The sequence below is a fragment of the Aquila chrysaetos genome, chromosome 2, assembly GCF_900496995.4.
Source record: "Aquila chrysaetos chrysaetos chromosome 2, bAquChr1.4, whole genome shotgun sequence".
Classification (NCBI taxonomy): Eukaryota; Metazoa; Chordata; class Aves; order Accipitriformes; family Accipitridae; genus Aquila; species Aquila chrysaetos.
In genome coordinates, this window is record NC_044005.1 from 75990147 (window position 1) to 76005127 (window position 14981).

Consider the following 14981-nt stretch of genomic DNA (forward strand, 5'->3'; position numbering starts at 1 on the left):
AGTAATGTTTCCCTCAGCGTCTGTTCCCAGTTTTTGGCAATAGGTGGGTATTTCTTTCTGAACCAGGGCCTGTAGCCACATCTTTGTGTTTAATAGACCGTGGCGGAGTTTTCTTCTATTTATTCTTCTAATTGCTTTTTGAACTCATTTATACTGTTGTTTCCACAACATCAGGGGGCAGTGAATTCACTTGCGGGCTCTGGGAAAAATGCTCTTTTGTTTGATACCTTTTATGCAATACCTTCATTGCTTACAGCCTCTTTCTTGTATCTTGACAAATACTGAATAGTCATCCCCTGTTCATTTGTCCATGCTGCTCAGGAGTCTGCAGACCCCTACAACATGCCTCTTCAGCCATCTCTTTCCAAGCTGAAATGTCAAAGTGTATTTAAGATACACTTCCACACTTTTGGAGAGAGGCTGCCGTTCCCATTTAAGCCCTCTGACTTAAGAAAACTTGCATTTGTCATACAGATCTATTTGGGATTGCACATGTGCTCGCTCTCTCTACCCTCACAAATATAATGTATTGTAGATACTTTACTGTACAGTGTTTTCCTACATACTAGAGGCAACTGTTCATTTCTTAAAAAGTCTTGAATTAATTAATTTACAAGCTCCTTTGTCTCTCAGAAGCTTGGAAGCTTTTTTTTTTAAGAGTTCCTCATTCTTTTTTACTAGATGTCTTTCTCTACTGTGATGATGCACTGAACCGTGGCAGCCGAAATTTTTTTGTTTTGTTTTCATCTAGTTAAAAAGTGGCTTCTTTCTTCACTTCATCCTCCCTGATTTGGAATGTAAGGAAAATAGTTCAACCATAAGATTTACTTCATCTTGTGCTTCCCTTTGTTTTTTAAGGTCCCTAGTCAGATGAGCAGGGAACATCGAACAAGCCCAAACGTGCCTTATCCTCCGTAACCCCGTGGAAAAAAAATAGAAGTTGTATATCCACCATCTGTTTTGCAAATGCCTACGAACACATTTGAATACCCCTAGTCAGAAAAAACAAGTTGTGATCATTTACTCCATAAACCTGGAAGAAACCAACATTGATATAATTTTGAGGGGTTAAGTTCATAAAATCAAAGACAAACTGATACACAGCTGCTTTCTTAGCTCACTGGTTTTAATTTTTTTCTTAACTCTCTTCATACAAGATGCTTTGTACAATGTACTAATGCAGTGCCAAGCTACAAAGGGGAAAATAATTCTGAGACTCCTAGCTCTCATCTGTTGCTATAACAAATTTGCAGTCACTGTTTTCATATTGGAGAACATTAACTCTTCTTCCAGTTTGAGTTTATAGAATTATCTTCAGTACTGCAGGTGCAGTTAATTTTAAGATGCACACACGGCACTTTTAAAGGTTCAGCCTGAACTGTGGTGTATGCCTGCATATGTGAGTCCAAAACCAGAGACTATAGTTTCAAGATGGACCATCATGATTTTTGAAACCCATGAATCCATGGATTAAGGGGTGTAATGGTTATGTTGATTTATACTGACATACACACGCTCTAGAGTAGCTAGAGATTTATATTCCCCTGATCGAAGCCCTCTTCTGAGTCTGCAGCAGTTCTGATTTAGATAAAATGAGACCCTGATCCAAAGAAAGACACAGGCACCTGAAGGAGAACTTGGGAAATTTTTGAGCATTTAACCAGAGAGATGAACCAAAAAAGGCACCGGTCAGTGACTGTGTCTCCACTGGCACCTGAAATCACTGGACCCAAAAGTTTTGGAGGTACTTCATGTTCTGCCTGCTGCACAGCTGCCGAGCAGCTGGCTTTGTCACACCAGCGCTGCCACCCAGCGTAGTCCAGTCTCACAGGAGCCTACACAGCAGGAGCTGATGTGATGGAGACTGTTTGACTAGCTGGACTGAATTCAGCATTTAATAGAACCATTGCCACTTTGATTAAAAAAAAAAAAAAAAAAAAAAAGAACCAAACCGTAAGCTGGTAACTGCCTTTTATATGATAGTCTACAGGTTTGGGTCTTTACCACAGAAGTGGAAAAAATGGGGTTTGGTCCTCCTTAGCTTGCTTAGAGTCAAACCCACTCCCAGGAAAATATTCGGACTACCCTAGCAGACCTAGCAGATAATTTTTTATTACAGTTGGACCACAGCACAGCCAAAAATTCAAGACTATGAGGCCAGAGGATATGCAGACCAAAATGAGCCTGAAACTGTAGTCTGGTTGTTAGTCTTGCCTTAGCACATTAGCCCAAGTCCCTGTTCCCAGGACAGTTCATATAGTTTACAGTAAAAAACCCACAGAATAAAAGCAAATATTCTTGGGGAAAAAAAAACAACTGTGGTGCCTATATCCTGTTTTTTTGATTTAGGCCTTACATTTGGCTGTAGGATTGCTGGTGAATTTGGATCTTCTGTGGCTACCAGGATGGGTGTCAGTCCTATTAATCCCTTCACCCCTGTGCTCCCCACCTCCTACAAGCCTGGCATCCAGCGCCAGCTGTTTATGCTGCCAGGGTACAGAGCGAATCCGGTGACATGCAAATCTGCAGGGAGCAGAGGGAATCCCCGCTGCAGCAGAGCCAGCGTGGTGAGTGGCACGGCACCAACCATGCAGAGCGTCCTGTGACGGAGGCAGCAAGGCACGGCTGAAAGGCTGGTGGGTGCCAGAGCTAACTGGGCACACGTTAAAGCAGCTATAAGGCTACTTTCATTTGGGCAGCATTTAGTTTGAGGTCGGCATCTAAATTTAGCTCTTTGTACGTGTCCCATATATGCTCTAAGCTTCTGTTGGAGTTACTAGGGATCCAGGGGTCAGCTCACTTGCCCGTATAAAGGTGCACGGTGCTCTCTGCATGCCCTGTGGCAGTTGAGACACGTGCGTCAGGCTGGTACGTATAACACGGACCTGTACCTTTCTGCAGCAGAAGCTGACGGGATACCTCAGATGGCACAGGATGCCTCAGTGCGGGCAACTGAGTCAGCCCCTAGTCATCGGTCCCGTTGCCAGCACTGAGCCTGTGTGCTGGCTCCGTGGAGACTGGAGGGTGATTCAGCGGAGACTCCGCTAGCTTCAGTGTGAGCTGAATTGCCCACTGGGCTCCACTGGCTGTATTGACTAGATCTCAAGTCCCACCCTTTCAGGATTTCAGCCTAAACATAGTTCTTTAGTGTCATTTTAAGTGCTGTCAAGTAGCCTACCTAACTTGCAGCTGCTTTATCAGAGGTTGCAGGTCTCTTTGGGTCCTCTGTCTTATCTACCAGCCCTGTGCAGACAGCTTGAGTAGCCCAGGGCATCTCAAATTGCACTAGATATCTGTGTCAGCCACCGAACCGAACCATTTCTGTCCAGGGCAAGCTGGTCCCTCATCTGATCGGGAACAAGTGCTGAAAAAGCACCTTTGTTATTAAAATATTCCAAAAGTGAATGTGTGCGTGAAAGCACGCTTTTTGTATGTCAATAAAATGCACTAAGCAGGATCTTTTATAAACCACTAAAACATGCTAAATGTTCTGTACATGCAAATTGCTTTTCTTCCTTTAATGGGACTGTCCAACCTTACAGCTTAATATATCTGCCAGTGTCTGCAGTGAGTGTTGATTATCAACCTAACCAGCTTAGCGGCTGCATGTATTTATCTCACTCTCAGTAATGTATTTATTAACCTCGCTTGGCCCCCTGTGCTGTTCCAGCACCACGTCCTGCCAGCTCAGAGCCAGCCAGCGTCACTCTGCGTGTCCCGCGGGGCCGCGTCTCGGGCGCTCCGTGCCGGCTGCCTACGAGTTGGCTTTCTGGTTGGAGCCGCATTTCTGTATCAACCAGAAGACAGCAGCCTACAGACAAACGGGGCTGGAGGGAACTGCTTAGAGCTTGGTTCTTGGACGAAATGACCAAGAGACAGACAGTCGTGTGGGTTCTCTGCCACAGACGCTACGGACGCGTCCTCTGCTGCGTACCCCGGCACTCTCGCCAAAGGGGACTGCTTGCTGAAGAGCCACCTTTGTGCCATTTCACTTAGCAAACACAAACCGCTTTCGCAGCTGCGTGTGAAGCAGGCGTTAGCTTCCATATGATCAACATGTTAGTATGCCGTAAGGAAGGCAACTAAGAAATTTAAAGCAAGTTAGAGTTCTTTTCAAAGTGCTTTTGAGTGATTTAGGCTTGAAATGAGTAACTTGAAAGCGCCCAAATCCTTAGTTAATAATTTACATGTGAATAAAGCTGAAGAAATGCCTGAGATTCCAGCTACTTCATTTGATTGCCTCATGTTTACACACTGTGGAGCTCTTTCAGGGAGTACAAGATGTTTGTCATTTGGGTTCCCTGGGATGTTGACATATTTTCCAAGGCTGATGGAATGCATTTGCATGTTTTGCCCTACAGAATTGTATGGGCCTAACTTGTTTTGACATCTACATGTGAGTTCCATATTAGCCTTTAGACTGCCATTGTAAATGTTGCTTTTAGTTATTGAAAATGGCTTCCTTCCTGCCAGGCAGACAGCATTCAAGTTTTCCAATTGTGATTTTTTTTTGTGTACACATGGGGTTTTGAACTGTTCTTAGAAGATTAAGGAATGGTTTTGCTTTGAATACTCAGGATGCAGACAGAAGGCTCTGATGCTACTGGCTGGAAATCCTTCGAGAGAGAAAAATGCTCCTTTGTGGAGCATTTTTTAAGAGCATTTTTAAGTAAATGTGCAAATACATGTTGCAGTTGACGCGATCTACTAATCCAATCTATTTCAGCAGTTTAGTTTTATTTTGCTTACATGTCGTAAGTTGCAGAATTTAGTGATTTAGCAGATGGGTCTAGCTAGGATTCCAGGATCTTATGAGAAGTGTTCTCTTTTGTGAGATCAAAGTCTTCATTCATTATCTGAACAGAAAAAAGTCACATATGAAATTCAGCTGAGACACTGAAGTTGTCACCGTTAACGTTTGTGTCTGTATTGTACACTGCAGAAGATAAAACACATTTTCCTTTCAGAATTGTCATGGTTGTAAGTATTTTCTTTAGGTTGTGGTCCATAAGGGGTAGCTTCCAGTTTTGGCCTTGCAGAGTACGGGCCACATTATCTGGCCAGTGGAGACAGAAAATAGCAGCTGGCCCTTTTGAATCTTTTTGTCATATCCAAGTGCTCCTTGTGCATTTACACAGTGGGATTCAGTTGCCTAAGCATATGTACTGATTGCATTTCCCAAGCTATAGGATAGCTGGCCTGGCCTCCAGCTGGTGCTCCAGAAGGGCACAGACGCCTGGTAGGAGCTGTGCTGGGTCTGCCAGCCCCATGCTTGGGTCCTCAACCACTTAGGCCATTTTTTTTTTTTTTTTTTTATTCTAAAGTCCTCAAACTTGAGGCTAAGTGTGCTTGGTAGGCTGTTGTCCAGGGCAGCAGACTGGCAGGGATAGTAAAATGACCGTGTCTGCACCGCCTTGAGGTATCCCTGGAAATCTGGGCTCCCTGCTTCACCCTCACCAGAGTTCATCAAGCTGTGGCTAGGGCTCGGAGGGGGAGAGCCCTCTCCCACATCCCTCCTCCCACAGCCACAGGAGAAGGAAATCCAATGCTCTGTCTCTCTCCCCCAGTCCCTTACGCTTCCCGGTACAGAAATAAGTGGTGCCAGCCATGGCCCCAGCATACTTTGGGAAGCAAAGTTCTATTTTATCTATAATGCTGAGAAATGTTGCCCCAGCTCTGAAAATACAGCAGTTACGTGGCTATACGGTTCTGAGAGCCCATGCTAGTCTGTGCAAGATGCTAATATTGTACCTGTCTGACAGCTAAGCTAGCATTTCGGTAGCCTCTAAAGCCATCCTGCACTGTGTCGTGCTGTGGAATCGGAGTTTTGCAGGGATTCCCATCCCTATGACATCTTGGTCCGAAACACCGGACCTCAGCTCTGGGACACTCATTTGACCCCGACTGTACCTTTGGCCCTACTCTAGCAGTATGTGCTATGGCCAGGTTCCAAATGTGAACATTAATTTGCTAATAGGCGTGATTTGGGACATTGTTGCTTGAGAGGTAAATGAAGAACCGATGAAAAGTATAAGATGAGCATATACGAGAAGAAAACGTCCTCCATTCATGTCCTTTCTCTCTCTCTCTCTCTCTTTTGCAGACAGGACAGGATGGGTCATCCCCGAGACCTACACCCACTCGCATTCCTGTGTCAAAAGGTATGAAAGCAGGAAAGCCAGTAGTGACAGCCCCAGGAGCAGGAAATGTGACAAAATTCGAGCCTCGTGCCGAGACTCAGTCTATGAAAATAGAACTGAAGAAATCTTCAGCCAGCAGCTCTACCTCCCTGGGCGGGGGTCAGGGCTGATGGCGGTGGCTCAGGGGGTATGTTCTGCAGGTTTTCTGCTACCATGGAAGTCAGCCCCCTGTCTGTGTAGTTGCTCACGTTTGCCCGTACTAATGAAGTCCTGCAGCTGTCACTTAAACAAACTAATAAGTGTGTGCACTGACTACTTAAGTAACAGCATCCTTTTGTCTTCTTACTGCAGTTTAAAAAAGAAAAAAAAAAAAAAGCCATCTAAAAGGCAGTTGTACGCCAGGAAGATCTTCAGCCTAGGAAGTGAGAATGGGGCAACTGCACTAGCTTATTAATGTAGTTCAGGAATTCTTAATGATAGATTTGGTCACTTTTTAATAGATCGAAGGAAATCTGGTCACTTTTACTAGATTGTCTTCCACCTTAACGGATCACTTTCCACCTTCACTACTGCACGGGGCACTTCCCTTCCTGCCTGTGATCACATTATTGAGATGCCGCGATCCCTAGGGAAGCAGTGCCAGGAGGCAGCGCACTTGGGGTCCTGTTTTAATGAAAGCTAGTACCTCAGGTGCGGGACCGAGGGAGGGGAAGAGAGGAAGGATGGGCACCGTGTGACCAGTCCTCTCTAGGAGTCTCCCATCCGAATCAGTGTTTTTCAGTGGTGAGCTGCTTTCTCAAGGCGGTTACAAATTTCAAGGGGGTAGGGAGGTTGCACAGTGTTCAGCAGCAGCAGTGCTAAGCAACAGCTTATTTCTTCCAGAGGGGCTTAACACTTGTAGACAGTGCTTACAACCAGGTCCCTGACTTACACACACTGCCAGCTTACTTACACGTACTGCCAGCTCAGGGGTCAGATGAAGGCAAGGGAGCCAAAAGGTGTTTAGTCTTTAGAAAAAGCTTGAGAAACATTGGTCTGGCTAAAATCGATATAGTCCATCTGTGCCTGCTCCAAAGACCCCTAAAGGCTCTGAAGCAAGTCACTCCATTGACTTCACTAGGTTTTCAGTGTTCCTGTTTGGATGAACTTGTGCTATATTTAAACCTTAGTTGCCAAGCATCCTTCTGTCTTAGAGGGGAAGTCAGCACAGACTGCTGGTGGCAGAAATTGCTATTTAAAGGCACAGCTCAGGTACAGACAGTGAAAGAGATAGGGTTTGGTATGGAAGTTACTCTCAATTCTCAGTTGTTTGAAATATTTTCTTTTAAATACAGACTGCCTCACCATACCATGACAATTCATCGTTTTTCTCTCCCTCTTTGTGATTTCCTCCTTTATATGTTTGCATTTTTAAGCATGTTTTACGGAATTGTGCCAGCATGGAAATGGTGTGGATGCTGATGATTGTTATGATTGTTTATTTAATAACAGTGAAGTTATTAAAGGGTGTCTTTATTAAGTGATCAATTTCCACAGAAGAAAGTCACAACGAAAAGAAATGGAGCCGAGCAGACTGATAAATGAGGGTTTTAAAGCTTTTACAATACCTCAACCACCACAGCAAGCTGTAAAGGACCCAGTGATTAGGAATAGCTTTCAGAAGGCGAGGCAGGAAGACCACCAATAAATAATAAATACAATTCACAGAAAAGAAAATGCACCAGTGGGTGAAATATTAAATGGCTTTCTGTCTGGGAGAAGAGGTTTGATGGAAGAATCTGCCACAGAAGGTCAACAAAATTATAGTCAGTCCAAGCAACGTTTAGTCTTCAGTCTGCACTTTGCATTGCTCTCCAATTTAAGATCCAGATATGGCCATTATCCCAGCATAAAGCTGGCATTTTATTATTCACATGAAGGGCATTTTGTCTGTGGTATAAAAGCTGCTGCTGCATCAAAAAAGAAGTAGGTTTCAATTTTTACACGTGTAACACCTGCAATACCTGTTAATTTTAAGACTCTGGTTCCTGTGACATCTGAAAATCAGATTCATATTAGGGGCATTTTCATAACACTCACTTCCCAGTATTTCAGATAAAACTTGGAAACTAGAATTAGCCAGCAATGTGAGTTACTGTGCCAGAAATACATCAGATCCTCTCAACTAATTGTTATCACTTAAAAGCCTTGATTTGTCAATAAATTGTTGCCGAGATCTTACTGTTCGTACTGTAACATAGACTTTTCAACAGATGTTTGAAGAAAACACATTATTAAGAGCTTTTTGCTGGATATTCACTCTAAATACTGGCACTGAAGCAAGTCTTCAGGTCAAAACAGTCATTTAAATAATATTGCGAACATGAGCCCCAAGCTAATGTGGCTTGATACAGTGATGAACTACAGCTGCCTTAAGCCTTCCTTTTCAGATCCTTGTTTCAAAGAAACTTAGTTCCTTAGTTAACTGTTGCTATACCCAAGGCAATACTCTATGTGTGCCTGTGGTTGAAAATTTGTTTGTTTTGTTTGAGATCTAAGAAGCTAATTCACCTGGAGAAACAAGCCAGCCTTACCGTACCTGAAATCCAGGACACAGAAATTAGCGCAACTGAACGAGAACTGCAGGCACAAGCCAGGGATTACTCTTGTAGTCAGTAGGATTTCATGAGACGGACTCGAGAAATTCCAGACAGGTCAGACCAAGGGTCATGTTATTTTTCCCATGGGCAACACAACAGAAAGGAACTTTTGCTCCATAGCAGAAGCCTAGACAGTTGGAATCAGGCAACTGGTTTAACCGTTAACTAAAAATAGGTATTTAGTTGTACTAATCATTTTTAACATCTGTTTTAACTGACCCGAGGTTCTTGTTTCTTAAAGGTAGAAGAAGGGTAAGATGAAGAAAAAAGAAAGCCTGTAGTTCAGAAGTCTTAAAAGTTGACGTGTGACTGTATTATATTGGAATTTCCTCTGACTCTGAAGACAGTTATGTTTAGTGACTACAGTAAGGTCCTCCGTTCAGTAGGTCAGCTCCAGAAAGCAATTTAGACAACCAAGTCTAAAGACGGTGCCTAAGCCCCAGAGGCATCCTGAAGATCTTCCTGAAGTTCTTCCACTGCCCTGGTCTAGTCAGTGTTTCAGTTGTGACTTAACTAGCACAGCAGCCTCTGAACCTAATCAAGATCCATAATCGAGGTATTCTTGTATTTCTTCTCAGGGCCTTAAGTCAAGCCACAATTTCATGGTCACTTAAAGTCAAGATGTAACCCCACACTGGAGTCAAAAGCTGTAGTCCTGTCTTTGTCACCTCCAGCCAAGAAAGTACTCGCTTCCATGTGGTTGTCCCTTGAGCTGGCACAAGTGTTTGTTTGAATGTAACTGGGGAACTGATCTGAACTAAAAGGAATCTGGCAAAAAGCAGAAAGGCTAGCTTTAACATAGCTTAGTTCCAGGCTCTCGGGGCAGAAAAAGAAAGAAGGCAGGCGTAGGAAACCAGCGGCTGTTTTAAAGTGACTGTGGAATCATGAATGCCTCTTAGCAGATCAAATACCACACAAATGTAGGGGTAGTGCTGCTTGTTTTAAAAACATTTGAGTGAAACCTTTCTTCAACGGCAGGAGACGAGTGCCCCCTTCTCACCGGTATCTGAGGAGACTCAAACCGACATCAGCTCCAGCCAGGTTCACCAATGGCACTGACAGCTGAGGGGGAAGAAGGTGGCATTCTCATTCCCTCCTGTAAAGGCTGTGCTGTTCTGCGTGGAGGGCTTCAGTACTCACTGAGCAGAAACAATAGGGTGGTTGAGTGGTCAGGATATCGAAAGAGGAGGAGGGAGACCCCCCGGATTCTGGTCCTTCTTCCAAAGGCTGCCTTTGAGCCTGGCCTTTTGTGAAAAGAAGGCTTGTAAGATGAAGTGTCTGTGTTCATCCATCCCTCCATCTGTCCTTCGTTGATGAATAACATTGAACACATCACCCAATTTCACCCAAATCTGACAAAGCAATAGGGGTCTCCAGAATAAGAATTTCTTCCAGTGTAATGAAAAGGCAACAGGGAAGAGGAGCAAGAACCTTAGCAGTGCCCCACTGCGCAGAAGAATGTAGCTTGAGCTACATACACCTTCATACAACATCAAAGAATGAACACAAGAGACTGATGTCAGAGGTACCACAAGGACAAGCCTTGTTCAGACCTCAGATTTTACTAGGCACCAAAGAATCAAACTCTGATACACCAATCCGTAGGAAAATATTAGGGCCTTTACTTACAGGGGTTTTTGTGTATTCTACATTACTGGATTATAATGCAGAAACCAAGCCTTCCTCTGCGCAGGTCATCATCTAGAATGAGTCATCCTCTTGCTTTCTCTCTCTTACCTTTTTCTCTGTGTTGATTTTTTTTTTTTTAACAAGGTGGAACAGTTTCAGTAGCAAAATGCATGCAACTCAGAGTAATAATGATAGTTACAGTGCTTCATCAGGAACCGAGCTGGCTGAGAACCGATCTTTGTATTTTTGGTAGGATTCAGTGTCAGCTGGAGAGATGCTTTGTTCTGGCTGACTGCGTGACCATATAAGCAGTCGTGATAACTCAAGCCCAGCAGTTGGAACATCTGGCTTAGGCCAGCAGTAAGGTGGAGAGGGGGAAGACCGAGGAAAATGCCAACCCACTCATGAGCAGCACACGTGGACTGAGAAGGTGCACCCTCAGTTCTCCAGATGATCTCTGTGATTTTAAATCTAGTTCCTACTAAGTTTTCCACTGTGTTCCCCAGACTAGAACCCATCACCTGAATTACTGTTAAATGTGCGTATTGCTAATGTAGTCATTAGCACAGCAGTACATTTAAGTAAGTGTGACTGAAAATGAGGGAGCACAGAACTTCAATCCTAATGGCTGGGGGGGAGCTTCTCAGATCAGTAAACATGCTAAGTAAATAATAGAAGAAAAACAGAGATTTTGACTTATTTTGCCCACCTTTTATTCCTTTCGTGACACCCATTAGTGTGATTTTTTAAAAAACAAATAACACTGTGTGACTCTCAAGAATATGCCCATAGAATATGCATGTTACCATATGTAAATCTCAAACCACTTACAGCACACAGTAATTAGCATCATGTGAGTAATCTCTAAAGTCACGTTAATATGTTGATTCATGCCAGTTGGATGCCAAGTCATATGTTACTGCCTGACATATGCTACACGTGTTCTAAAACATCCTCAATATTTACATGAATATTCAGTAATTCTGATCAGATGTGGAAGAGCATGTCTTTAAAGAGACCAAGCTACTGTCCTGCTGGGTTTTAGGTGCTTGGCATAAGCTGCAAGAGTGAGGACAATTTTCAGACCAATTATATGTTCCCATCACACATCAGTGGCCGATTTCATTGAGTCGCTTTGAAACCTGTAGTTTGCTGGCAGGAGTTTCTGTGAGCTCATCTTTCGAACTTGTTTTCATTTAGGGGAATGTTTTTCTCCCCTATGTCAGTGTGAGTTACCCTCTTTCCCTTAATTTTGCCTGAGCTCGCTCAGGCAAAACTACATGCAACATTTCTCATTACAGATGTTAACTTCACTTTGAATCTTACTCCCTACACACTGCTCTTACTTGGCTTTTTGGAAGATGCAATCGGGGTTAACTATTCTCACATGCAGAGCTATCAGCTCTGAGGGTCAGGTATGAATCACTCAGGTATGAATGGGTCTTAGCTTTAAAAACTCTCTTCAGGATTTTAAAAATAGAAATACTGATACATGATTCTCCTCTGTTGCTTGGGCGCGCATTGTCTGTGGTACATGCATTTTTCTATATTGTAAGAAGAAATTAAACTTCATGTGTTAAAATGTCAGTTGACGTGCTTCATTATATAAACGAGTATTTTTCATAGACCAGCTGTTAATGATGTGTTTCCTGGAGAAGTTCTGATTTACATCAGTGGGACTGAAAGCAGAATTAGCAGTTTTACATTAACTTTGTTTTCTTTTCCTGTCATTAAAATAGTTTTGTTTAAGTGAATTCATAGGTCCTTGAAATATTCACATCTGTAACCCTAGAAAAATTTATGTAATCATATCCTACAGATATAATCATATTCCTACAGAGGGTGGTCCGACAGAACTCTGACAAAATCTGCCCTACTATAATTTTAGCTTAATAACTGCTCAGACACCTCTTTTAGTAACTAGAGTGTGTGTGTGTGTGTATATGTGTGTGTATATAATATATATATTTTTATATATATATATAAGCATTTCAAATAAAAACAACTGATGGACAAACTAAGAGCATATGTATACATGTGTGCGAAATGAATGAACAAATGAATACTAGAAGTGGAAATAATATTTGATTTTTTAATTATTTCTCCTACTCTTTTCTGCATAATTGCTATATTTGGTCTGTAGGAGGAAGACTGATTCAGAAACCTGCTATAGTTTTGCTGTTCATTCAGTGACTGAGTCTTTACAAGGAGCATGATATTTTTCTGCTACCCATTCAGCTTTTAGAATTTTGTATCTAAACTCCGTATTAATATATAAAGTGCATAGTGAATTTAAGAAAAAAATTGTTCCAGATGGAGTTCATGTGACTCCCCTTGAAGTTAATGGGAGAGTTGGCCTGAGGTTACAATCTGATATTAAGTAAATGCAGCTTTTTACATCATATACCGCAAGAGCTTAAAGTTAGACAACAGCACTGGTTGTAAGGTAAAATCTTACTGTAGTTTTTGGTTCTTTCACATTCGGTGCTCACATTTGGTAGAACTGGTATACATATCTTGTTGAAAATCCTTTGTTATTGATAAATGATATGGAAAAGAAATACTTTCTATTTGGGAAATTCTATTAGTTCATTTGCCTTAACATATTTTCTTGCATGTTGCCTGAGCCCTGCTTTTGTGATTCACTATGAAGAGCATCGCTGGAATCTGCCATCTAGTGGCAAAGTTCTGGCATTAAGAATACATGGAAAACATTTTGATTTTTCTTTCTTCTTACAGTGTAACTTAACCAAACATCTTGCAAATATTAGTTAGGAAGCAGACAAAGGCAGAAGTCAATAAAAATGTAAAAGGGAATAATGACGGGATTAGTGTCATTTCTTGGGTCATGTAAATTTTGAAAAATCTTCAGACAATTAGGAAGGAATCTTAAGAAAAATAATTTCGATTAAGAAAATGAGTATTTCTGAAAATGTATAATTGTATGTTTTGAGTTAGCATTGGTACAGTTATATTATTTGAAATGCATAAAATACACCTTTTCAGAGAAAAATGTCATTGATAGCTAAATTCCTATATTAACAAAGTTGCCTGCAAGAGCAGTATATATAGATAGAAGAACATAAGACCAAATCATTAGTATTTCAGAAGAGCCCAGAGATTAATCAGGATCAGAGATCTACATTACACACAGGACAAAGTTAAACCCAGCCTTTCAAAGACAATGCCAACTCTCAGTTTTGCACGCTGTGGCTGAAATTTATCCCCATTGAAGTCATTAGCAAAATTCAAGCAGACTTGCTGAATAAACCCAGCATAGGTTTCTAAGCCACATTTAAGTAAGAAATGAGGAATGACCCCATACCTCTTCCTCATCCCCTTTTCAGAATTGCCAGCAGATCCATGATGGATTTGCGCAGACAGGATACAAGAGACCCAACTCCAGGTCTTCCTCTACCTGATTCTGGCGTGGGATGGGAACGTTGGTGTCCCTGTGGTTTAATCCATTCAGCTGTATTATTCTTTTTCCCCGTGGACGACCAAATGATGGTCTTGACGTTGAAGTGGAAGCCAAGGGCCTCTGAGCCCTAGCCTGGTACTAATTTGGTTTCCCTTTGTAGCATTAGCCAGGACAGTTTTTATCGACCAGTGATGTGAGAGTAAGTCTGTGAGACATTTCTAGAAGAAAAATGCTTTGCACTCCCATTGTAATTGTTCTTCTTTAAAGTAACTTGTAACGTATTTGCAGTTTCATAAAACCAAATGTTTTGCTATCTTTTCTTTTAGAGAGTGTCATCATTCACCAGTTACGCATGAACTCCAGATGAGTTACCGCCTCCACTATATGCTCTCCGTGTGCACTACCCTCCTCGCCAGTTGGACGGATCACTGTAGAAGCTTTCTACCATCAACACCAGGGTCACTTGTGCTACTGATTATTCGTGGAAGTATTTATTGCCTCCATTAGGTTTTATATATTTTTTTCTTGGTAGAGCTTTAAGAATGAAGAGCCTTGCTGATACTTTGAAAGTGCATAGTCAGAGAGGGAGAAGCAGTCTTTCTGCCAGCTGAATTTCACTTTTATTTGCAAAGCCTAAGGCGCGTGCTTGATTTTGTTTGATGTTTGCCATATAATTTATTTTTATAATACACTTTGTAAAGTAACTGTCCCAAAGTTGCAATTCCTGTCGTCCATGGCGCATTTATTTGTAGAATACACTGTCAAATTCGCAATTTGATATTTTTGTAATAGAGAGTATGTAAAGAAAGAAAAAACTAACTTCGGCAATGTTTTGTGTTTAAATGGAAAAATATTCAGCACATTTTTTTGCCACCATGAGATTCTGTGAGACTAAATACTCTGAAGACTGCTGTATGGAATTTGTACTATTGCAGAATATTTCTTGCACTGTGTGATGGTTTGGCATAAAATTAAGTATTAAAGTCCAATGCCTTGAAATACAACCAGATTTACTCATTTTAAACAATGTAAGCCAGTTTTTAAAGCTGTGATTTTTTTCTATATAATGTATGTTTTTACTTCTGCCTGTACCAAAAAAGTTGATTTTCATTACACTGTAACTAATAAATTTTCACAACTATGCAAATGTAA

The 14981-nt window shown here is 41.8% G+C and overlaps 1 protein-coding gene across 6 annotated transcripts in view; it reads left to right on the forward strand.

Annotated features, from left to right (window-relative positions):
- The window catches only part of FILIP1 (filamin A interacting protein 1), a 109789-nt gene extending 94808 nt beyond the window's left edge, over positions 1–14981 (forward strand). For 4 of the 6 annotated variants that reach the window (XM_030005983.2, XM_030005979.2, XM_030005974.2 and 1 more), the window contains 2 exons: positions 6104–6327; positions 14156–14981. In XM_030005983.2, the coding sequence (XP_029861843.1) occupies positions 6104–6310 (207 nt within the window). In that variant the 3' untranslated portion in view covers positions 6311–6327; positions 14156–14981. The remainder of the gene's footprint in view (positions 1–6103; positions 6328–14155) is intronic. The other 2 variants (XM_030005984.2, XM_030005992.2) reach the window with 2 other exon arrangements.